The sequence below is a fragment of the Oryza brachyantha genome, chromosome 12 (genome assembly GCF_000231095.2).
Source record: "Oryza brachyantha chromosome 12, ObraRS2, whole genome shotgun sequence".
In the NCBI taxonomy this organism is placed as follows: domain Eukaryota; kingdom Viridiplantae; phylum Streptophyta; class Magnoliopsida; order Poales; family Poaceae; genus Oryza; species Oryza brachyantha.
In genome coordinates, this window is record NC_023174.2 from 3,992,083 (window position 1) to 4,015,020 (window position 22,938).

At 43.4% G+C, this 22,938-nt stretch overlaps 5 protein-coding genes across 6 annotated transcripts; 2 read left to right on the top strand and 3 right to left on the bottom strand.

Annotated features, from left to right (window-relative positions):
• Positions 1–1,531: 1,531 nt before the first annotated feature.
• On the bottom strand, positions 1,532–3,289 carry LOC102707541 (aquaporin NIP3-3-like). The gene is made up of 3 exons (XM_006664363.3): positions 2,606–3,289; positions 2,172–2,233; positions 1,532–1,766 (listed from the first exon to the last, which is right to left on the bottom strand). Exons 1-3 carry the CDS (start codon positions 3,287–3,289, stop codon positions 1,619–1,621), a joined length of 894 nt encoding a protein of 297 aa, XP_006664426.3. The 3' UTR covers positions 1,532–1,618.
• A 1,282-nt stretch (positions 3,290–4,571) lies between these two features.
• Positions 4,572–6,796, top strand: LOC102707827 (zinc finger BED domain-containing protein DAYSLEEPER-like). The gene is made up of 2 exons (XM_006664364.2): positions 4,572–4,634; positions 4,776–6,796. Exon 2 carries the CDS (start codon positions 4,817–4,819, stop codon positions 6,539–6,541), a length of 1,725 nt encoding a protein of 574 aa, XP_006664427.1. The 5' UTR covers positions 4,572–4,634; positions 4,776–4,816; the 3' UTR covers positions 6,542–6,796.
• A 6,080-nt stretch (positions 6,797–12,876) lies between these two features.
• Positions 12,877–15,569, top strand: LOC102708112 (putative methyltransferase At1g22800, mitochondrial). The gene is made up of 9 exons (XM_040529280.1): positions 12,877–13,343; positions 13,503–13,641; positions 13,964–14,033; positions 14,132–14,196; positions 14,296–14,374; positions 14,595–14,682; positions 14,948–15,012; positions 15,097–15,186; positions 15,324–15,569. The coding sequence occupies exons 1-9, from the start codon at positions 12,980–12,982 to the stop codon at positions 15,438–15,440; spliced, it is 1,077 nt and encodes a 358-aa protein (XP_040385214.1). The 5' UTR covers positions 12,877–12,979; the 3' UTR covers positions 15,441–15,569.
• Positions 15,570–15,863: 294 nt separating this feature from the next.
• Positions 15,864–19,962, bottom strand: LOC102708394 (probable serine/threonine-protein kinase At1g54610). 2 transcript variants are annotated; one of them, XM_015843260.2, is made up of 9 exons: positions 19,695–19,962; positions 18,966–19,367; positions 18,590–18,874; positions 18,199–18,495; positions 17,851–18,078; positions 17,470–17,570; positions 17,291–17,393; positions 16,749–17,099; positions 15,864–16,456 (listed from the first exon to the last, which is right to left on the bottom strand). In XM_015843260.2, exons 1-9 carry the CDS (start codon positions 19,743–19,745, stop codon positions 16,313–16,315), a joined length of 1,962 nt encoding a protein of 653 aa, XP_015698746.1. In that variant the 5' UTR covers positions 19,746–19,962; the 3' UTR covers positions 15,864–16,312. The 2 variants fall into 2 exon arrangements, with proteins under 2 accessions (XP_015698746.1, XP_015698745.1); XM_015843259.2 differs by having other exon boundaries at positions 18,199–18,516.
• A 489-nt stretch (positions 19,963–20,451) lies between these two features.
• Positions 20,452–22,938, bottom strand: LOC102708672 (pentatricopeptide repeat-containing protein At1g71460, chloroplastic). The gene has a single exon (XM_015842998.2). The coding sequence runs from the start codon at positions 22,780–22,782 to the stop codon at positions 20,725–20,727; it is 2,058 nt and encodes a 685-aa protein (XP_015698484.2). The 5' UTR covers positions 22,783–22,938; the 3' UTR covers positions 20,452–20,724.

Here is a 22,938-nt window from a genome sequence, read left to right on the forward strand (position 1 = left end):
TTATAGAGGAATAAAATCATGTAAAATTTTAATGAAATTTCTTTGAATCAAATGAGACCTTATAATGAACGGAGGGAGTACTAATCTTAGTACTCCAGCTACCAACAGAGACAGTACATTCAACTGCAACACTACTTCACTGCAATGTTTCTCCAAGCAGCTGATGTGTGAGGGTGACCAGATTTGATTGCCTACTGGAATATTTGTAGTACATTTGCCTTTTGGTAAGGCTGGGACCTGCTTGGCATTTTGTAGGCAGGACATTGATTTCCATGGCACATCACCCAAGTATGATGAACTACTGTACTAGCATGAGCCACCTTGATGGGCATGAACGGATGAATTAACTGCTGAAGATTTGACAATTGTCCTATGTTAATATGTTATGTACTCTAGCACAAAACCTTTTTTTGGGGTAAGTGCATGGCGCTCTTTCTTAACCGAGCGTAGTTTCTTTTCTTTTTTCGATATAGTTTCTTTGTTTGTTTTATATGAACTCTTATAGTAGTATGTTTTATTGACCTTTTGAATTAATTTTGTGAGGAACTTTTTGTTCTTGGAGAAGACCAAAAAATGCGCTATGTAAACTTTTTAAAAAAAATTTTGCTCATATATAGACCAAAGCTCATTATTGCTAAAAATGAGTGTATTTGTAGCTACTGCATTGAATGTATCCACATAGGGATAGGGGAGTCCTGCATTTTTATGTAGAGGTAAAAATGTACATACTATGTCTTGATCTTTACAGACCACAGTAACATTTAAAGGACATGGCTTTGTGAGGCATTTAACTTATTGTCACTCTTAGAAATAACATCTAACATATTTGTCACCCGCTGTCTATGGCATGTGGACCCTCAGGTGTCTATGACATGTGGGTTCAGTGATAAATATGTTAGCACCATTTCTAAAATTGGTAAAAAATTAATTATTCTTGGCATTTGTTAGGTAGACCGTTTGGGTTGCAGCTGCTTACCCCATGACGACATCAATCTCTCTGCTGGGGCCGTTGCACGGTTGATGCTGTTGGGCCTTTGAATGTTTGGGCCAAGATGTAAGAAATCGTTTTGTTTGTTTGTGAGAAACTCTATTAGTACACAATTTATTCAGAACCTTGTGATCCAACGGCCACGGCATCATCTTCAACCTTCGACTAGGGGAGAGAGGAACAATGCAGCACAAAGTAGTCCTAGGGAAGAAAACATGGAGATGAAGTTACTGCTCATGTACGAATCTAGATGCAATCTCAACCGTCCAAAAGATTGACCGATGGATTAGAAAATTTCGGGCAATCAATGAATAGGTAACTCAACGATGTCATTGACTTTTTATTTTTTTTATATGTTTCACCATTTATTTTATTAAAAAAACTTACATAATTATTATTTATTTTGTGGTGATTAGATTTAATACTAAATGTATTTTAATCATAACTTATATTTTCGCATATTTGAATCAAGCACAGTCATTTCGCTAGTAATCCTGAATTTCGAACGATTAATGTGATGTATTCAGGTTTTTCCTGTGCAAAAATACGTCTTTGATTGGACCGGTTAGGACTACACACAACACATAAACTGGCCTCTGCTATCTGAATATTTTTCCCAACTGTTGGTAATCACAGCTTGATTGCAGCATAAGCCCCCGTTCCAGCTAGTGCACCCAGTGGGGTAGAAACCATATAGACCCATATCTTGGTGTAATTCCCAGTAACAATGGCCGGGCCAAGTGTTCTTGCAGGGTTCATTGATGCTCCTGTTGATGGCCTGCTCACAAATTGAGAACAAAATCATACAACTAAGGTAATTGTACAAAGAAATAAACCAAACAAATGCTACCTGTGTATCGTTTTATTCCTCTTGATATGTAGGTGGAATTTGGAGCTGAAATTTGTTTTGGAAATTTGTATAGTTGACACACTATATCCGCAATATTTATTCTAATTGATCAAAAAAAATTAAATTTGCTATTTGTCCACCAAAAAAAAATATACTCCCCCTATTTCAGGTTACAAGATGTATTTGATTTTTCTCTAGATTTTTCTATGACATAATGTTATATATAAATGTATATATATATATAGTGTCCATATAAATATTGGAAAGACAAACATCTCGTAACGTGGAACGGAAATGGAGATAATAAGTTATGTGTACACAGTTTTCACATACCCTGCAACAAGAACGTTCATCATCACTGTTCCTCCGACCGCCACTGCTATCAACTCTTTAACCTGAGAGATATAATCATCTCAAGTTCATTAATGTCCCTTGATTAAAATTTAATAAACCGCTCGCACCATTCGAAAATAAATAGTTATCGTTTAGGACTAGTTAAACTTCTAAAATTCTAACAAACAAATTTTTATTAGAATAAATTTATAAAATCAAATAAGTTTATAATATTACGATACTACATTTCGACGAAAGATCATGAATATATCAATTGTTTTGTATTTAAATTTTTAAGAAATAATTAATGATCGTAATTTTAAAAGTTTAAAATATCTGGTTGTAAACGACAAATATTTTTTACGAGAACCAGCAGTAACGAAGTAAAAGAAGATATTTTACGTAATACAAGAAAAATATAGTTAATTAATTACTGCATTAGGATCGGTGGCGAGTGCCGTGATGACGAAGAGAAGGACGAAGGTGGTGACGAACTCGAGGAAGAACGCCTCCACCGTCCCGACCCTGGGCACCGTCACCATCCACCCGCGGCTCGCCGGGTGGTGGATCCCCTCGACGGCGAACGCGGCGGCGGCGGCGCCGAGCACCTGCGCGGCGACGTAGGGGGCGAGGTGGGCGGGCGGGAGGCGGCCGAACGCCGCCATGGCGACGCTGACCGCCGGGTTGATGTGGCAGCCGGAGACGTGGACGAGGGACATGATGAGCACCGTCACGGCGAGCCCGATCGACGCCGCCACGCCGAGGAGGCCCTCCACGCCGCCGTGCTGCGCGTCGACCACGATGGTGGAGAGCATGGCGAAGATGAGGACGAACGTGCCGAGGAACTCGGCCGCCGTCTTCTTGATGAGCGGCACGGCGTCCTCCTTCGGGAGGGACGATGGACATGGACGCCATGGAGGACGACGACGACCACGCCGGCGACGAGGTCCATGAGAGGGCTGTGGCTCCTCGGGATCAGTGACGGCCAGCTCGAATGGCATGATCTTGGAGCCATGGCTTCTGCCGTCGGAACTGGTGGGTTCCAAATTTGTGGCGGCGGCGGCGGCGGCTGCGGAGGAGGTGGACGCCGGCGGCTGAGCCGGTGACGAAACATCCATTTGAAGGAGAATGTGAGCTTCGTCGTCAATTGGAGCACGACACACCCATGTATCCAACGAGAAAGGTGACACCCATGTATCCACTTATTTTCTTTTCAAATAAGTGGATTTTTCCTATTTTTTAAAGTTTGACTGTGGTTCAAGATGGAATATGCTGCTCTTACATCGTTGACCTAGCTGTGTTCGTTGATGAAAGAGAAAATATGAAAGATTATCTAATATTTTAATAGATACTTAATAGTGTAATCGATGAAATTAACTATTATAAAATTAAAAATCTACGCTACAAAGGTGAGATGTTGTATTTTTATATAGAAATTTCTGTAAAAAAAAACATCGTTTTAACCGTTCAGGAAGCGTACGTGAAATAATCTAGCCTAAAAGAATGCATATCTTCTCGTTACTTTCTTCACCATTTTGAATCTTGACATAGTCTTCAAGATATTATTTTGGCCAATTATATTTATCAAAATAAGTTATTTAAGAATAACTAAAATCATTTCTACTTAATCGATTTTTTTACTTTTTATTAATAGTCAAAGTTAATATATTATAAAATTAACTACATTTTGTGACGGAGTAGCAAATAGTGTAGCAGTAATTCTTGTATTATATAAATTGATGTAAAGCAGAACATGATTAGAGTGTTGGTGGAGGAGCAATTCTTCTCTTATAGAGCAAAGAAAGCCACGAGGAGTTGACCTTGGAGAGTTGACCAAAAAAAACAAGAACTAAATTAAGAATTTACAGAGATATCAGAAATCGAAATTAATCATGATACTACCTACATCATGAGCTAACATTGCCATGTAGGTTCCAGATCATCATATATCAGAGGGGATATGAACGCCGTTAGCTATTGTGTTTGGGAATTGCTGAAAAACGTTGAAAATACTTTATCCCCAAAACTTTTGGATCTATAACCAATGGATCTATTACCTCACAAAAAAAAAGAAAAAAAAAGAACCAATGGATCACCTGGAAGATATCATGCTATTAACTTACCTCAATCTAAGTAAATGACAGTGGGTCAGGATGTCAAATAATTGAGCCTCAATCTTACGACGGTAAAAAAAAAATCTCTCCTTAATAATACGTCTCTGGAATTGGGATGAAATAAAAGTGTACACGTAGTCCTCTTTCTTTTTTCTCTTGTAGTAATGTATCCCTTTTGACTTCAGTGGGGTATATGAAAAATGACAGCGGAATGGATCCGGTCAGACCGATATAATTTGAAGGAGGAGACTTGCGATGGTTGTCACCTGCAGGATAATTCGTTGGTTGCGTCGTTTGGGCGTGGCCGGAACTAGTACGCTACAACACGTACCTGCTGTCTTCTTTTCCCGTGAGTTCTCCGGAATCTTGATTTTGAGCTCCGATTTGTTCATAATTGCTTTGATTTCTTCTCAATCGTTAGTATTTCTCTTGATTCTTCGCGCGCGGTGTCGTGTGCAAATTAAACCTCTCCATTTATTTTTCTGCCCAGTTCTTGCTGAAGAATCAAATCAAGAACACCGTCCACCCAATATGGCAGAGGCGAGCAATCCCACGCAACGGCGATCGCAAGCTGGAGGGAGAAAGCTAGCCCGGAGGTCCGGCGTGTGGAAGCACTTCACCCGCTTCGCCGACGTAGACGGGACGGCCAAAGCGAGGTGCAACATCTGCAGCCAGGTGCTCGGCGCCGACACGAGGAGCGGCACGAGCAGCCTGTGGGGCCACTGGAGACGGCACGAGCAACGGCAAGAAATGCCCGGCCAATCAGTAGATCCGGCACCGCCACCGCAGCCGCCGTCGCCGGCGCTGGCTGGCGCTGCAGAAGAGCTAGCTCGGATGATCGCGTTGCGCGTGTACGACCCGTCGGTCGTCGAGGACGACGGCTTCAGGAGCTTCTTGCGCCGCGTCAGCCCGGGGTTCCAGGTGCCGTCCCGCTCCAGCCTCGCCGTCGAGGAGATGTGCGACGCGATCTTCCATGAAACAAGGAAGGACATCCTCTCCAGGATAGGCGACGTCGCTCCTGGGATGCTCAGTTTGGCTGTGGGTACAATGAGAACCGTCCGAGGGAAAGTGCTGTATACGGCGTGCCATTTCATTGACGATGAATGGAAGCTTCACAAGGTAATCATGGATGCTTACCCCGATCTACATTTTTATGACCTTCGTGCCGGGCTGTTGGGAGTTGACTATGTTTGTCTATCTCCGCATTTCATTCGAAGTGCCATTGGGAAAGTTGTGGATGACATCTTATATAATCGTGATCTAGATAATGTGTTCATGATGGTGTGGGAAATAGAGGGCTCCCACGATATTGACCGTAAACTAGAGAAGTACCAATTCATAGCGACAAACCATACCAGTACAACCTACATGGACAATGTGATTCACTCGATTGCTAGATTGCTTACACTGCATCGAGACTTCACTGGTGAGATGTACTCAGACTTGTTAGATTTAGATTTGACTAGACAAGACCGCCATCGGTTTTTTTCACAACTTGGTCTAGATTATCACCACCTGTGGACATATAATGAAGATTGGTACTCGCAATACTGTTCTTTGGAAATTCTTCGCAATAAAGGCTATGGATATACGGATACACTGTTTACAGAACTATTGTGTATGCTCTGGGGGGCAATATACCGTTCAATTCAAAGGATTTCTGCCCCCAATTGTCCCACATCATCAAATCTTTGTCTTCTACAGTTGTTTAACCTGAGGGAAGTTTTTAGGCACCAACTAGCAAAGGCAAGTGGAGAGGATGCATTTGCCTACAACGATTCTAATGGATTTCATGCCCTCGAAGATGGCAAAGATGTTGCAGACATTCTTAGAGAAGCAATGGTGGCCTTAGACAAGGCTTTACAAGATTTCTACCTAATCTGGTCTATACCACTCATACTGGATCCCCGGTACAAGCTCGTGTTCACAAAATCCATTTTCGAAACAGCCTACGGCTCCCAGGCTGCCGAATACATCTCTAAGGTACAGCAAAATATCAGTGAGCTATATTCTGCTTATGTTGAAGACCAAACTGAACTTGTTTGTTATCTAGAAGATGAGAGAGTCCTTGATCTAGCAGAAGGTTTTGACATTCTTAGCTGGTGGAAGGTTCATGGCTCAGTTCGCTACCCAACGGTGGCTCGGATGGCGAGGGACGCTTTGGCGATGCCCACAAGCAGCACGCTTTCTTCTGAGCAAATCTCGCATGTCATGAGCATCATTCGCGGCTACTCCATGAAGGGGTGGTTCAGTTAGATTTGGACTCCAGATCTTTTAGAGGCCAAGGGGCGTGTCTCAGTAGCACATGTAATGTCGGCACCGTCGTCTTTAGCATTGATCCATTCGTCGTCTGCTCAAGTGTTCTTCTTCATCAGGTCCTTCAATCTGGCTAGCTCAATTTCTTGGGGTTTCATTCCCAAAATATCCTTCTTGGTGTTGTTGGTCATGTATCTTTCATGAGATTTAATCCAGTCCAATAAAAAATAACTCAAGATACTGGTACCTCGAGATATCAAATTCTTTTTTATCATTAGATCTAGCTGAGTAAGATGTGCGTTGTTAGATCCAATGATCAGAAACGATTTAGTACCACGAGATACCGATAGCTCGAGATACTTTTTATTATTTTTTGTTGCACGGTAAAACTGCTCATCTTTCATATGTGTTGTACGTTTGGAAATTTGAATCGTGGTCCATACGATCTGTTTATTCTGGCAGGAGTACTGTTAAACAATTCTGTTGTAAAACTATTGGAACACCCCGGCCAGGCACCCGGGACAGTACTTTCTGATCCATCCCTTTATCCTTTTTTTCCCGGGATGATCGAAGACAGATCACCCAGCTGATTTCATTAAGATTGAGAATTTACAAAGATCCATCACTTTATCCTATTCGTGACTAAACAAATTATAGTCCTTTCTTATTTATTTTTTTTCCAATCCACTCCTCTCACTTAATCATGTTCTTTGTAACATAAATACTCCCTAGTGTTTTCGTTGTGTAAACATATTACTATCTTCATGTTCTTTCTTAAAAAATTACTCATCGGTCTTTAGTAAACATATTACAATCCTCCTATTCTTGGTAAAAAAAGATATATATTTCCCAATCTTTCTCTTGAGTAAACAGATAGCTATCATTCTCCGTTTCATCTCCCAGTTCCCTGGGAAAACAAAATGTGTCCGCCCAGTGATATCAAATGTTTAAAAATTTTAGTTTCATCAATCAATCTGGTCATTGATGATAATCTAAAGGCGTGTACGTAAGTCAAAAAGGCCATACATGCTCTCCCACCCAGCTCCTCATGCATTATGTGCTTGTTTGATTAAAGAATAAAAAAGCAAATGTTTGATCAATAGCAAAACTGCAAAAGAATTATTCCACGGTAAAAACACTCTCCTCCTCTTACTAACCTATTTACCCCCACTTTGAATGGTAATTAAGTTGCCACCACCAGTAGATATTCTATCCATACTCTATTTTTTTTACGGACATACTGATAAGGACGATGAGTAAATATTTCATACATTAATGAAGCACAACACTGGTTCGGTAGAAGACAAATATGTCATGAATTTCCCTATGATTGATAGCTAGAACATGAATTCGGGCACACATGTGAATGATCTAAAATCAAGAAGTGAACACCAAGATCTGAATAATGTAGCTGGCGAAACCAGGAATAAAAAACAGATGGGACGGGTTCGATAAGAATAAAAGAACATATTCAATACCATAATACTATAATCATATATATAATTTATCATACAATAAAAGATACATATATATTTATAATTCATTATATGCTAAAAGACAGCAGAAGGCCTGTCTATTTTTTAAAAAGTCGATTTCATAGTCAAATAATCAAATATCTATAAAATTGGTTAATATATAAGAAGACCACCGAAAATAAATCACTTTGCATGGACTATAGAAAGCATTGGCAAATCTATTCTCTTATCATCCATAGCTTGAAACCTTTTCTTATCCGTTTCAAAATTAACTCCTCTAAAAATATCCTTCTCGGTATAGCACAACATCAAAGTCATTGAGCCATTTATCGGACATCTTACTGTGTAAATAAGTCTTAATTATATTCATAGCTTGACGGTCGCTAGACATAGCCATGGGTGCCGGTGGCCGGTGGGCCTACAGGCACTTGTCGGGACGTTGTACTTCAGTCTTCAGCCTTCAAAATGAGGACTCGTGATACGAGGATCGAGCGGTGTGGCATCAGCATCCGGATCAGCCTGATCCAATCAGGTGATCGCTGCCCTCGGGGTTCTTCTCAGGCCATTCACAGTCGGGTGATGTGGCGATCAGCCCCAGCCTGCCACGGAGGAAAACACCTTGCGCCGTTCGGCCCTCAGGCGAAGCCGCTCGCACCCCGGGCAGGAGACGAGGACCCCGGCCTCGAGAGCAGTGAAGGCGTCGCTAGGGCCACGCACTGCGGGGGCTCGAATCCTCCGACGCGCCCTGCCCGCCGCGCTCCAGCGCCCCGACAGAGAGGTCTGCAGCCCGTCGTCCGCCGTGCTCCGACGCGCCCCGATGTCGCCGCGCTCCGACCCGCCACGCCCGCCCGCTCGCCGCGCTCCGACGCGCCACGACCCGAGCTCCGTCCGCCTCGGCCGCTCCGCCGCCCTGAGTTCGCCCGCCTCCGCCCGCCGGCGACGTCGTCGTCGCGAGATCTGCGCCGGTGGCGGAAGACGAGGAGGGGGCGCCTCCGCGCCGGTGGATTGAGTGGCCGGCAGCCGGCAGAGGAGGAGGGGAGCGTCGGGTCGCCGGATCCGCGCCGACGACGGAGGAGGAGGGGGGCGCCGGGCGCCGGCAGCAGCGGAGGAGGAGGGGGCGCCGGCGGGGGAGGAGGAGGGGAGCGTCGGGCACCGGCGGCGAAGGAGGAGGTGGGGGGCGCCGGCGTTCGTCGTGATGGTCATGTGAGAGAGATGAGAATGAGCGACGGGAGGGAGGAAGAGCGGTGGGGGAGAGAGAGAGGAGTGAGTTGCGGAGGAGGGAGGGAGAGAGAGAGTACGGTGGGTCCCATTTAAAATGATAGTGGGTCCCACTTATGTGGTTTACATTGTGAAATAAGTGGTTTGTGGAGTAGTTTTGTTTACGTGGCACGTGAGGATTAACCCCGCACTGTGAATAGCCTCAGTCGTTCAACAGCCCATTCTGTTGATTCTGGGATTTGCTTGAACGAGAGGGAGTCGTGTGTCTGCAACGATTCGTTTCCTCCTAGAATCATGATTGTGTGTGATGTCGTGCATCCTCTTGCTGTCCTAGGCAGCCTACGGGCCATGACCTACCTGCTTCTGATGGATCGATGCCGTGATCATTGACTGCATATGGTGGCTTGGGTCTAGGTGGGCCACCTGTAGGGGGTTGGGGGCAGGGGATAGGGCAATGCGAGGTGTAGCTGGGCCAGTCGCCCCACCTGTGGTTGTGCGGCCCTCCACGTCAATGTGGTTTTCGCAGCGGCTGGACTTTGACCTATCGGACACGCACTCCGGGGTGTAGGCACTTGACAGAGATACGTGCCATCTATGCGGCGACCGAGAGGAGGCCGCCGATGCACTGCGCAAACGAGTCCTCATGATCGCAAGGTTCTCGATGAACGAAAAGGTATTGTCCGAGATGCTATGCATGGCTGCCACATCGTGGTCAGTGCTGAACCCAAATGTGTCGAGCACCTTTGTGGCCTCATCAAGGCCGACGTGGATGTTGGTGCTATCGTGCACAACGAGGAAGTCTACCACTCGCTGGGCCGTGAGCTTGCCGTTCTCTGTCATGCGCGTCAGGCGAAGAACCTGGCATGCGTCGGTGGTGAAGGAGACAACACTGAGGCGATCGGTGACGAACCCCATGGCACACATCACTAGTGCCAGCTTGTGCCTCGTCATGCTTATGCTGACGTCGAGCATCATGACTAGGTCCAGCGGCACCACTGACGCCACCACGCGCCACGACCCTGGATAGTGTCGGGTAGTCACAATGCGTCTTGTTATTTATGATCCTATCTCCGGGGGGATCGGATTCCTGATCCCTACTCCACCTCTACGCGTCCTAATGGGGTCACCAACCGATCAATCGTTATGGGTCCCTCTCACACAGCGCATATAAAAAGGTGGGCACATACGTGGGGCAGCGATTTCCTGGCCCAGCCTTTATAAACTTGGATCCTACCGTTAGTGTTGGCCTAGCCTTCAATCGACATTGATGCGACCCCTGGTGCTGGTTTTAAAATTAACAAGTACAAATACTTGTTGATACAAAATTTACACCAATGCTCTAGAGTCCTGAGAGATGGTACTAGAGGTTGAGGTTCAAGGCGTGCCAGTTATTTTAACCTATGCAACTGATAACAAATATAGAAATAATTTGGTTATATCAACTAGCCGATCGACTGATGGATGTTGTTATGACGAGCCGATTGATCTAGAAACACTGTAACAGATCAATTGGCTATATATGGATGTTGTTGTGACGAGCCGATTGATCTAGAAACACTGTAACAGATCAATTGGCTATATTACTGATATGAAATTAATAGACATGTGAGATATTGTGAAAAATACCAAATGCAATCAATTAATAAATAACTTAAATCCAAAACAAATTTAATTTATCTTATTAAAAATATTTTCGATACATTGGACTAAACCGATACAATACAGTATAAGACTATACTTACTAAAAATATAGATTGGTAATTTAGTAGATCTTAGTTAAATATCAATCATGATGCACTGATAGCCATCGGCTATGGCCTAATGTCACTAAGTACATATGTTTGCCGTAACAATCAATCTAGTTTACTAATAATAATCTTTATATAGGACTTAACTAAGATAGTATAAGACTATACTCAGTAAGAATAGGTAGAACGTTTAGCAGATCTAGACAAAAGTTCGATCTAATTGAGTCGATGGTTTATATTTTACTCTCTACGTGGACGTCGTTGATTTTTTTATACATGTTTGACTATTTGTCTAATTCAAAAATTTATATAATTATTAATTATTTTTATATCATTTTATTTATTGTTAAATATACTTTTATGCATATATTATAGTTTTACATATTTTATAATTTTTTTAATAGAACGAACAGTCAAACATGTGTAAAAATCAACGGCGTCAAATATTTAGAGACATAGGGAGTATATGATAATATGATAACTCATCAATTGGAACTACGATGACACGGTAAGAAAAATAAATCAACCGGATAAAAAACTATTTAATAAAAGCAAACTAATAGAGTACAATATTAAATATAGCAAATATCAAATTGATATAAATTACACTAAGTGATTGACCAAAACAATTTAAGAGACAAAGATAACTTAAATTGATTTGATATGATAACTGGCAATCATGCAAGTTTGATCATAATATTGGGCTTTCTTCAAAAAAGTATTGACCTAGCTGATATAATTATCGGGTAACAATAACTTACTCATGTGCTAGATATTGAAACCGATGTAGCTCAGCCAAGAGCTCGTCCCGTAAAAAACTACTGATACCTGATAGTTATTTGTTGACCTAATTCTCCTTTCAAAAGGCACTTGTCGTTCTGCTCGGTTACAACCAACCAATCAAAAGTTATTCCTAAAAGGAAAAGAAATGCACGTCAATAAAAGGAAAACTAATTATACATCTGGTATGGGAACCTCTTTTTGGATCGAATCAGCTTCCATGGGCTGCACAATTCAATCCTCTTCATAGCGTTTACCTTGCTTTACTAGCAGAACGACAAGTCAAATTTTGTCAATAACACTACTCCACAGCCCCTAATAGGTGTGGTCCTATAGTTTCTTGTTTATCTAAAATAACATCTATGGACTTTTTCTTGCCTCTGAAGTCGGAAAAATATAGAACCAATTCCTTTAAGTAACTATAGGTGCTGGTTTTTGAGAAAGCCGACACCAATACTAACAGTATTATGGGTGATGGTCCTTTAGAAATGATAACTGCACAGTGCTAAGCTAGTTAATGACATATTCCTTATCCTCAGCCAATCCATGATACATTTCTTATCCTCACACTTATGCAAGCCTATGGCCCCACTGTTCAATAGAAAGCCCTCTAATATTTTCTGATTGTTTTTGAGATGGTTCCTGCTTGGGCTTAAAACACTCAGCTATAGAACAATAAGAAGACACCAAAGCCCCCTCCACCAACTGTCTTAGCGATTTTGTAGACGGCTCCTAGTAGAGAATAAAACACATGGCTATTAGATAGTAAGAGGGCCGCCTGTAAAATTCATATTCTTTACCAATGCAAAATTCATATTCTTTATCAATGGTCTTCCCCCACTTGAGCTTCCCCTCTCATAGTTAGTAACGTAGTAGGATACCGCGACGATGTAGTAAGTGTTTTATATTTCACGCACATTATCTACAGGTTGGGAGGCTAGATTTTCTATTTTCAAAAATATATTTTGAGGAATTTTTATTAAAAAATATAAAAAATCCACAAAAGGCCAGTGTCCATAAAGATAAATTTGATAATTTGATATTTTTTTTATTGTTCACTTGTTTAGGTTGACACATATAAATACATATAAATATGACATGTAAGACAAATCATAAGTCACATGTCAAATAATCAAACAAGAGATCAAGGAAGATGAAATCTCTCGTCCACGAGGCCCATTGCTCTCTCTCCCTCTCTTGCACGGCCGGCGCTCGCGATGGCCACGGGGCTCGCCGCGGCGGCCGCCCGCCGGCGCTTCCTCCTTCCTCGCCACCGCTGGGTCCGCCTGCTCCCTGAATCCCACCTCTCCTCCTCGCTGGCCCCTGCGGAAGGCCTGGACGGCGGCGGGGGTGGGGGTGGCGGTGGCGGTGGCGGAGGCGGCCGGGTCAAGATCTTCGACCGCGACCTGAAGCGGCGGCACCGGGACCGGGCGGCGTGGGCGATGGGGGAGACCGACGCGCTCGCCGACGCCGTCGCGGAGAACCTCCTCGACCGCCTCGAGGACTGCCGGAAGGCGTTCCCCTCGGCGCTCTGCCTGGGGGGCTCCGCCGGCGCCGTCCGCCGCTTGCTCCGCGGCCGCGGTGCGCTTCTCGAATCTTGCCCCTTCTTGTTCTTCCGCGCCAGCCTCTCCATATGCATTAGTAGAAATTGCTCAGATCTCCAGTTCTCCACCTGCAAAATGATTCGCCGCTGAATGTGTTGTGGCATGGTGATGAAGGAATTGGATTCTTGTGTGACAGGTGGAATTGAGAAGCTGATCATGATGGACATGTCAGCTGACATGGTGAAAAAGTGGCAAGAGATGGAGAATGCCACCGAGGACAGCCTCGAGACGCAATTTGTTGTTGGAGATGAGGAATTTCTTCCCATCAAAGAAAGGTAAAGATTAGTGGGAGTAATGGTTAGTGTTCATCATGTTAGTTGGTGCCATGTATCTCTTATTAACGGGATTGTTATGTCCTTAATTTACCGATTCTGGCGTTCAATCTTTGGTAATAATATTATCCACTTTTAGTTTAAAATATGGCATTCTCTGATGTAATTGAATATGCAAACCAGCTCTTTATTTTTTTTTCACATTTCTACTTAAAAAGGTAATCCTGCAATTTTTCAGAATGCTCGACATTAATTCAAAAGGTTTTTCCTCTTCCTATACATGTATTTCTCATGTCATTGTTAATGTGGTCCGTTGTCTATGAAGCTCACAGGATATGATAATAAGTTGTCTTGGGCTTCATTGGACAAATGATCTACCTGGAGCGATGATACAGGTGAATTTTTTTTAGCTTTATTCTTGCTAGCTTATATTTTTAATGTACAATTATTCTCAGACGAAATAATATAATTAATTGGTTATATTTGATGGCAGTGTAGGTTGGCGTTGAAGCCTGATGGCCTTTTTCTTGCAGCAATTCTTGGTGGAGAGACTCTTAAGTGATAACCTACCAAGTTCTAAAGATTTTTGAAATTTATTTATGTACCAGCATATCCTGATTATCCTTTGATTTGCCCATTTCCGGATGCTATAATCAGGGAACTAAGAATAGCCTGTACAATTGCTCAAATGGAGCGTGAGGGTGGCATCAGTCCCCGAATGTCACCTTTAGCACAAGTAAGATACCAGTGTGATCTGAAGTTTGACCCCAACAGGATACCATTTTGTGTTTGTACATCTTTTTTATGGCATTCATTTTCTTAGAAGCACATCCTGGCCTTTCCCTTATGAGGTGGGACTTGCAGCCACTTAACAGCTAGATTGCATCACATTATTACTTTCTCTTGACATATTAGTGTTATTATTCTGGTGATGATGTTGGGTTGCATTCTTCAAGGTCCGTGATGCAGGGAACCTTTTGACTAGAGCAGGGTTCACCCTTCCAGGAGTTGATGTTGACCGTTACACTGTGAAGTACAATAGTGGTTTGTAAACTAAACTTATCTTTTCTAATCAGTGGTATGGTTTCAAGTAAGAATTTGGTGCATGCCACATTAGAATATTTCCAAAACTTAATCAGAGTGGAATATATCAAATTTTCCATTTAGAATCAATGATCAGGAATATATCCGAAAAGTTCATTTATATTGAAGAAACATGCAGCCCTTGTTTTTAACACCTGGACATCTCCATGTATTGGTCATTTCTCTTGAATCCTGAATTCCTGATATTAATACTTCTATTGACTAGCTTTGGAACTTGTTGAACATCTTAGAGCAATGGGGGAAACAAATGCTCTCTTTCAAAGAAATCCTGTGAGTCTCTTGTCATACTTGTCACGGAGAAAAGTCAAATTCTAATTTATACAGGTATTTGATTTTGAATGTTTTCGTTGTCAGATATTAAAGAAAGATACAGCTTTGGCAACTGCAGCCATTTACCAGTCAATGTTTGGGCTAGAAGATGGAACTGTTCCAGCAACTTTTCAGGTTTTTGTACAGTTGTGCTGCATAATATTTGATTTTGTTACATCTGGACATAATTTAACATAAATCCCCCATTAGATATTATTTTCAACCGAGCTACTCCAGCTGTCGTCCAATGCTCTACTTTCTTGTTTGTGCAGGTTATTTATATGACTGGCTGGAAGGAGCATCCATCACAGCAAAAAGCTAAGAGAAGAGGCTCTGCTACTGTATCATTTAGTGACTTACAAAAACAATTTGGTTCCAATCAGAACTAAACTTTATCAAATGAAAAGTTGATGCTAGAAAACTCCTGAAGGAGAAGAAATCCTCTACAACTCGTCCGAAAAATTTCTGAGGCAAACATTAACTTGCTTATGAAGAATTGCATACAGTTTCAGACCTTCGGCACCTTACGAGTAGTTCAGTCAGTTTCTTCTGCTGTTGTCCAAAGTACCAAAACTTGAAGGTGTGCTAGAACCACAGGAACTTCATTTTGTGCTAACCCAGTGTAAAGCACTTCCACCTGTGACGTGCTGCAGTGTTATTGGGGCACATCTTTATGTTTTTAGTGGCCCAAGCTGTTGATCATAGCAAGTCCAGAGAATAAATCATGCAATTCTGCCGTTCAGTTTTCAGCAGTATTCTGGTTTGATTGTACTTTCAACAAAAATTCACAACTGAATGACAATGTTTCTAGCATCATTTTGCCTGATTCATTCATTTTCTGAATGTCTGGTTCTTCTCTGTTTCCCCGTTTTCCTCGAACAATTTATATGCTACTTATTGCAGAATCACTCCAGAACCAACAATCAACTGTTCATTTTTCCCCTGTTAGGTTAAATCCAGCCCAATTTTCCATCCTCCAGGTTAAAGGAAGGTAGGAAAAAGTTCATAGTTTAACTGTTGCAAACTTCACCATAACTCTATATTCAGTCACTGTTCTAAGGAGTAAAAGACGAGGGAAATTACCGTAAATCCAGTGTACTATGCGGTCTAAAATCGTACAAGGTGATTGTATCCTATCTGAGAACACATTTTTACATGCTAAAAACTCTACGTTGGGCTTTTGCAGCAGCATGAAATTAGTGGCACCTCTGAACTCTGGCCCATCTTCTCAGAACCCCAAAGCACCTTCCAACCGCTCGGGCTACCTGCCCGGCTTTCCGACGCGTGCCTTGCGAACGGCTTCTTGGATGTGCCTCTCGTGCTCCTTGAGCATGTCCTCGACGTTCCCTCCTGGCGGCATCAATGGTCCAGAGTGGTGGATCCTTCTGTACTTCCTCCCATGGTTCTGGCCCCCACAGCAAATACGCAAGAAATGTGAGGTGAGAGAGAATCATTCATCACCCCCACCTTTTCATTATTTTTGCTTATGTTTAGAAGCCAAAATTTGAATTTCAACCTTAATTTTATAGTTGATCTTTTGGGTTTCCCACCGATGTTTATTTTTCTAGTCTTGGATTTTAGATCGCTAAGAATATGTATATAAAATTTATATTCACAAATTATTTTTGTTTGCAAAATACACTGTTTGGCTTTTTCCATAACAATATTTGCTCTAGCAGAAGCAAAGGTATGCTTACCATGGCGTCCTTGACCTCTGGGTTCTTGTTCCCACCATCCCTGTCCGGTGGGTGGTTGTGATCAGCAGCCTCAACAGTGCTCCTCAAATCTGTCGCGCCGAACTGCGGTATGAGTGAGTGTGATGACCCCTTCTTCCTTGTGGCGCAGGCATTTGCGACACGCACGGAGCTGCAAGAACGGCCAGGCACTGTTGGCTGGTCGTTGTCGCCCTCCATGTTGTTCCATGCGGAACTGCACCCGGGGAGCTGCACTGTGGTTGGACGTGCCCGTGACTCCACCCTGAAACCTGGAACACTGTCCTCTGGGTTCAAATCGTCGCTGTTGCTCTTCGAGCTAGTGTGTGTTTGTTGCTGCAGGTCAGGCAGAGTAGGTGAAATTAATCTTAGACAAAACAATGTCTGAAATTTATTTGTTTTCTTTACATGCAGCATGGAGTTTGAAAAAGAAGTTTAGAACCATAAAACAACGAATTGTTCTGATAGTTATGTCAAAAAAGATCTAGTACATTGGGAAGTAGTTTGGAGTAGCAACTCATACCCACCTTCAATTCACCAGCATCAGCAATAGCACGGTTCGTTACATGATTCTCATTTCCTGGCCTGACAGATTCAGCTCCTTGTCCGCCAAGAGCTGCATTTTTTTGCCTGCGAAAACAAGCCAGATGTTACCATATTGAACTTCAGAAGTCACAGGGTATTTGGTTAACTTGGCAAAGTGCACCTCCTGGCTTCCTCTTGCCTCAGTCTAACATCATACTCCTTGCTTGGTGGAAGTTTTGGCAGGCTTGATGGATCGCACGCAAATGGCTCTTTTTTGAAAAACTGAAATATGTTTGAGAGATGGGGTTAGTAATACAAATCTAACAGACATTTCTACAAGCAAAGTATTATAAATGCGTAATATTCCCACAAGAAGTGTCTAGTAAATGGTTAAAATGGAACACAGGTTTGGTCATTTGTTGATCTCACAAACTACTAAGACAAATTTAGTTGCATGTTTCAACTACATTTGCAGCATGTTAGTCTTTTGAAAAGGCTCTGCAGACTGCAAGCCATTTCTCACACGAAACAAAAGATACACACAGAAAAACCTGAAACTCACATCACTTTGAAGAGCTGAGGCAGCTGTTCCCCGAGCTTCTGGGTCTAACGAAAGCAACGAGTCTATGAGAACAACAGCTGAAGTAGGAAAAACTTTGAAAGTCTCAGCAACACACCGCCTATACTGATGCTGAGGCTTGAACATTGCTGTCTCTGGCACCTTTGATTTCTTGCAATAGTCATCCATTGGCGACCCACAGAGCTTAAAAATCTTGTGGATTTGCTCCACCTAGCATTACATTATTGCAAAAAGGTAAATGAGATCTTGACAAGCACACATAAACCATATCAAAATCAGAAGAAAAATATACGTTTTTCCTGGAATTCCACAAGGCATAACAAGAAATACCTCAGTTCTTCCTGGCATGATTGCTTTGCCAGCAAACATTTCTGCCACAATGCACCCTGTACTCCACATATCTACAGCCACACCATACTCTGTTGCACCGAGCAAAAGTTCTGGTGGTCTGTACCACAGTGTCACAACACGGCTTGTCAGAGGTTGCGGATTCTTGGGATCATAAGATGTAGCCAGTCCAAAGTCTGCAATCTTCAGCATTCCATTGTTGTCAATCAAAAGGTTTGAGCCTTTGATGTCTCGATGAAGAACTCCATTTTTGTGGCAATGATCAAGGCCATGAAGCAGCTGCTGAACGAAGCACTTTATCTGATATTCGTGTTTAATGATTTTAGTTCATGTAATTTACTAAATGGCGTTGATGTAACAGAAGAATAACCACCTGTGGCTCAGTGAGCTTGAGACCAGGAGTTGCAATGAGACCAGAAAGGTCATGTTCCATGTATTCGAAGACAAGATACAGGCTTTGTGATACACGAGATGTTACAATCCCTTGAAGCTTTATGACATTTGGATGATCCAGTGTCCTAAGGATATGAATTTCTCTGGCCATAAAACGCACACTTTCAGGGTCCATGTTGACAAACCGCACCTTTTTTAGTGCAACAAACTTTCCTGTTTCGAGATCCCGAGCTTTATATACAATACTATAAGTTCCCTGTCCAATCTGCAACTCAAAGAAATCATTCCGTTTAAAGTAACTTGCATTGCAAAAAATGAAGCATATGTATCTGGTATCACCGAATCAGTATATTCACCTTGTCTAATTTCTCAAATGAATCAGCTCGCCGAGGCAGCCAGCCTTCTACTGCTTTTGGTGCCACATTTACGAGCCAAGTTGGCCAGCCAGCAGCTGCATGCTCACCTGAGAGCCCCTTCAGTTCTGCATTGTTACCACTACTGATCCTAACATCTAAAGCTACGATCACCTTCTCTCCATTGCCCGATCGTAATATATTTGCATTGTCACCATTGTTCGTACTGGTTGCAGTCCTAACACTTACTGCAGCAGAATTCCTTGATGGTGTTTTATTCTCAGAAGTGGCATCGGCATCATCTTTGGTGCCTTTGGAGCAAAGGCAGCCCATAAGCACATGTGATGCCTTCTTGAATGGGTGAATCAAACTGAGACCAATTTTGGCAGTGTTTCTTGCAAATATCTGCACTTGACAAGAAATCACCATTCTGTAAGCTTCTTAATCTTCTGACGTGTTGATCATACCCTTAACAAAACAAAACATTTCTACATGTGGCTGTTCATTTTGGAGGCAATTTGGAAACAGAACACATGTTTCACCAAATTTTAGGACATAAAAGAACACAACAATATCAAATAACATAATCAAGATTTATAGAGAAGTGAAATTCATAAAAATAACTAAAATGAACATGACGTAACAAGGTTGGTGCACAATTTATTTCTTTCCCATTAAATTAACCCAAAAGCTGTAAAATTGAGAAAAGTAACTAGAGAACACAAGACTCACCTTGGGGAGAAGGCATGAGTACGCACATTTCAGCTTGGTGTGAAGGCGCATTCCAAAAGCAAGAACAAAGAATCTAGTATTAATCTGTTTTTCCCTTTCAAGAAAACATTATGGGTTCCACCCATTTCAGGGAGGAGCGAGTGTGACAAATAGTAAGAAAAAGTGAAATTGGATTTAGAACAGAGAGATTTCACATCGAGAGTTTGGTTAAGTTACTTCTCTCTCTCTCTTTCCTAACAAAACACATATAAGAATGGGAAAAATTCTCAAAAGCAAAAGAACAAACCATTAGAGGTTACTAGCAATAGAGTATGAAATGAATCCATGAAGTGAATGAATGGACGGTAGAACTCGAGGAGGAATGGCTGGGATGATTTACCGACAACTAAATATAGTTAACACTTTTGCTTTCTAAAAATAGTAAACGACTATGCTTGTTCTCCTTTATACTCTTCTGGAGATAGAAGAAATAACTTGCAATTTTGTGGTTCCATCAATTAACAGTTGTAGATTACAACAGATGAACATTACTACGGATAGATCCATAAGGAACTCTACATTTCAAGCATGAGAAAGAAGATAACAGGATGAATTGGTAACTGAAAGATAATCATATCAATTTTATATTACCAAAATAAAGTTCATATTATATTACTCCCTCTCCCAAAATATAAGGCGTGCATATTTTTCAGTCTTTCTCTTTCAAATGATACTTTGACTATTAGTTTCTTTTATAATATGTCATCAACATCTATAATATCTGCACTATATGAAAGTACATTAAAATATGAATCTAATGGTGCATGATACTAAACTTACATCTTAATAGTCAAAATTTAAAAATATTGACTATCCTAAAAATAGATAGCAACTAGAATTTACAACAAAAAGTAAATGGGAATTTTTGAAGTCAGGGTGGCAGATTGTAACTAACTTTATCATCTCATTGAGGTGTAATGTTTTTTTAGCATTACCAAGCTCAGCTTTTCAGACAACAGTATCATTCATTTATGTAACATTATGTACAGAATTACTGCTGTTTGGAATTCCAAGAGGGAGTTGATAAATTAAACAGAGTAGCTTTCAGATTAGCAAATCGCTGTGCTTCAGAAGTCCTGCTTGCAGCAGTGAGAAGGCGGATAATGCAGTCAAAATTCTGTTCAGACGCTTCCAGGTTGTATTCTTGCACCATGGAGTTGAAAACCTGAAGAGCTTCATCATGCAGCCCTGCTGCTTCACAGATTCTCAGCAGCACATCAAAGGTGCCATTATTTGGAACAAATCTGTTTGAAAGCATCCAAGCAAAAAGTTCCAGTGCATCCTTATGTCGCTGGTTAATTGCATACGCTTCTATTATGGCAGTGCAGGTCAGTGATCCCTTGGACTCAGTCCGGTTGAAAACCCGCTGCGCTGCCTTGAGGTCTCCACACGTGCCGTACATGCTAATTAGCCCAGCTGCAACTAGGGGGAGAGGTTCCATACGCAACTTTAGCGCTTGACCATGCAATTCCTTGCCAAGTTTTGATGCCCCAGTATCACGGCAAGCACTCAACATCCTGGTGATGGCAACAGCATCTGGACGGCGGTTTGAGAGAAGCATTGATCTGAACACATCAACAGCAGTTGAAGGGTCACCATTCTTTAAATAGGCATCAACCAATGCTGTCCAAGCTTGTACAGTTTTCTTGTCCATGACATGGAACACCCCTTGAGAATAATCCAAGTGGCTGCATGTACCATACATAGTGATCAGCGAAGTGCACAAAGAAACATTTGGCAGGAACCACCTCCGCAAGGCATATGCGTGAAGCTCTTTCCCTTTCCTCAATGCTTTCAGCTTTGTACATACTGGGAGGACAGTCCCCACAGCTATAAGGTCCGGTCTAATTCCTTCTTGTTGCATCCAAAGTATGCACCTAAGAGCCTGGTCTTGCCTCCCATTGGATGCATAGCCAGACATGAGTGCTGTCCACGAGACAACATTCCTTTTCTTAGTGCTATAGAACACCCGTCTCCCAGAGATCATATCGCCACACTTGCAGTACATATCTACCAACCCTGCCTGGATGTTTGCAACATCTTTACGATCTTGAAATTTCTTCAGCACAAACGCATGAATCTCCCTACCCAGGTTCCGCGCACGCAACTCACCAATGACTGGCACAACCGACGTGAGCACCACAGAGTTCACCTTGATCCCATCCTCCACCATCCACCGGAAATGCTCCAGCGCCTCCCTCTTCATCCCCTTATGTGCAAACCCAGCAATCACCGCCCCCCATGCAACCACATCCCTCTCCGGCATTTCCTCAAACACCCTCACTGCCGGCTTCACCTTCCCGCACTTGAAGTACACGTCCATGAGCCCCGTCATGAGCATCTGGGGAGCGCCCGCGTATGCGTTCTTGATCAGCATCGCGTGCGTGGCGGTGGCCATGGCCATGGACCGAGCGGCGCTCCCGGAGATGGACTTGAGGACGGACCCGTACGTGTACTCATTCGCGTCGGCGCCCGCGGCGCGCATCTCGGAAAACCCATCCGCGACGGCTCCACCCGCCTGGCCGCGGCCCCGGCGCACATGCCCGTGGAGGAGCGCGTTCCACGAGAATGAGCTGGCCCGGGGCAGCCCGTCGAGCACCTGGCGCGCGTCCTCCGCGGCGCCGAGCGCAAGGTAGAGCTCGACGAGCCTGGCGAGCAGGAACTCGTTGGAGTCGAGGCCGTGCACCCGGAGGTGCGCGTGGACCTGGCGCGCGTGGGGCAGCGATCGGCACGCCGAGAGCAGCGCGGCGAAGGCCGAGGCCGTGGCGGGGACGCCCCGGTGGGAGAGGTGGTCGAGCAGGGCGAGCGCGGAGGGGAGCCTCCCCACGCGCGCCAGCCTCCGGAGCTCCGCGGACAGCGCGGGGGCGTTCTTGGAGTCCGGCCGGAGCTCCGCCTGCGACGACGACGACGCGCGCTTGTACGCGGCGGCGCCAGCGAGGGGCGCGCGGGAGAGGGGCCTCGCTTGGTTGAGGGGTTTGGGGGAGGAGACAGGCTTGAGGTGGTGCTTGGGGTGGTTTGGGGCGGCGAGGGAGGACGAGGAGGACGCCATGGATGGAGTGGAGAGGTTCTCGGGAGGGAGAAGGGGTTGGATGAGTTGAGCCGTTGGCTTGGCTGTCTAGAGACGAAGGGGATGAGATTTTTATTCGCTGAATTTCGTGTGCATTTTGTGAAATATAAATTCAAACCTCAGATTTAATTTGAAGAT

What these genes read in the sequence shown, in the direction of transcription:
- LOC102707541 (XM_006664363.3), bottom strand. Translation starts at nt 3,289, where the DNA reads ATGGATGTTTCGTCACCGGCTCAGCCGCCGGCGTCCACCTCCTCCGCA. An exon ending in TCGCCACCGATCCTAATGCA is followed by an intron (nt 2,234 to 2,605) that starts GTAATTAATTAA and finishes TATATCTCTCAG; the next exon opens with GTTAAAGAGTTGATAGCAGT. An exon ending in ATGAACGTTCTTGTTGCAGG is followed by an intron (nt 1,767 to 2,171) that starts GTATGTGAAAAC and finishes ATTTGTGAGCAG; the next exon opens with GCCATCAACAGGAGCATCAA.
- LOC102707827 (XM_006664364.2), top strand. Translation starts at nt 4,817, where the DNA reads ATGGCAGAGGCGAGCAATCCCACGCAACGGCGATCGCAAGCTGGAGGG.
- LOC102708112 (XM_040529280.1), top strand. Translation starts at nt 12,980, where the DNA reads ATGGCCACGGGGCTCGCCGCGGCGGCCGCCCGCCGGCGCTTCCTCCTT. An exon ending in CCGCTTGCTCCGCGGCCGCG is followed by an intron (nt 13,344 to 13,502) that starts GTGCGCTTCTCG and finishes CTTGTGTGACAG; the next exon opens with GTGGAATTGAGAAGCTGATC. An exon ending in TACCTGGAGCGATGATACAG is followed by an intron (nt 14,034 to 14,131) that starts GTGAATTTTTTT and finishes ATTTGATGGCAG; the next exon opens with TGTAGGTTGGCGTTGAAGCC.
- LOC102708394 (XM_015843259.2), bottom strand. Translation starts at nt 19,745, where the DNA reads ATGCGCCTTCACACCAAGCTGAAATGTGCGTACTCATGCCTTCTCCCC. An exon ending in CATTTGAGAAATTAGACAAG is followed by an intron (nt 18,875 to 18,965) that starts GTGAATATACTG and finishes TTTGAGTTGCAG; the next exon opens with ATTGGACAGGGAACTTATAG. An exon ending in CCTCAGCTCTTCAAAGTGAT is followed by an intron (nt 17,571 to 17,850) that starts GTGAGTTTCAGG and finishes AACATATTTCAG; the next exon opens with TTTTTCAAAAAAGAGCCATT.
- LOC102708672 (XM_015842998.2), bottom strand. Translation starts at nt 22,782, where the DNA reads ATGGCGTCCTCCTCGTCCTCCCTCGCCGCCCCAAACCACCCCAAGCAC.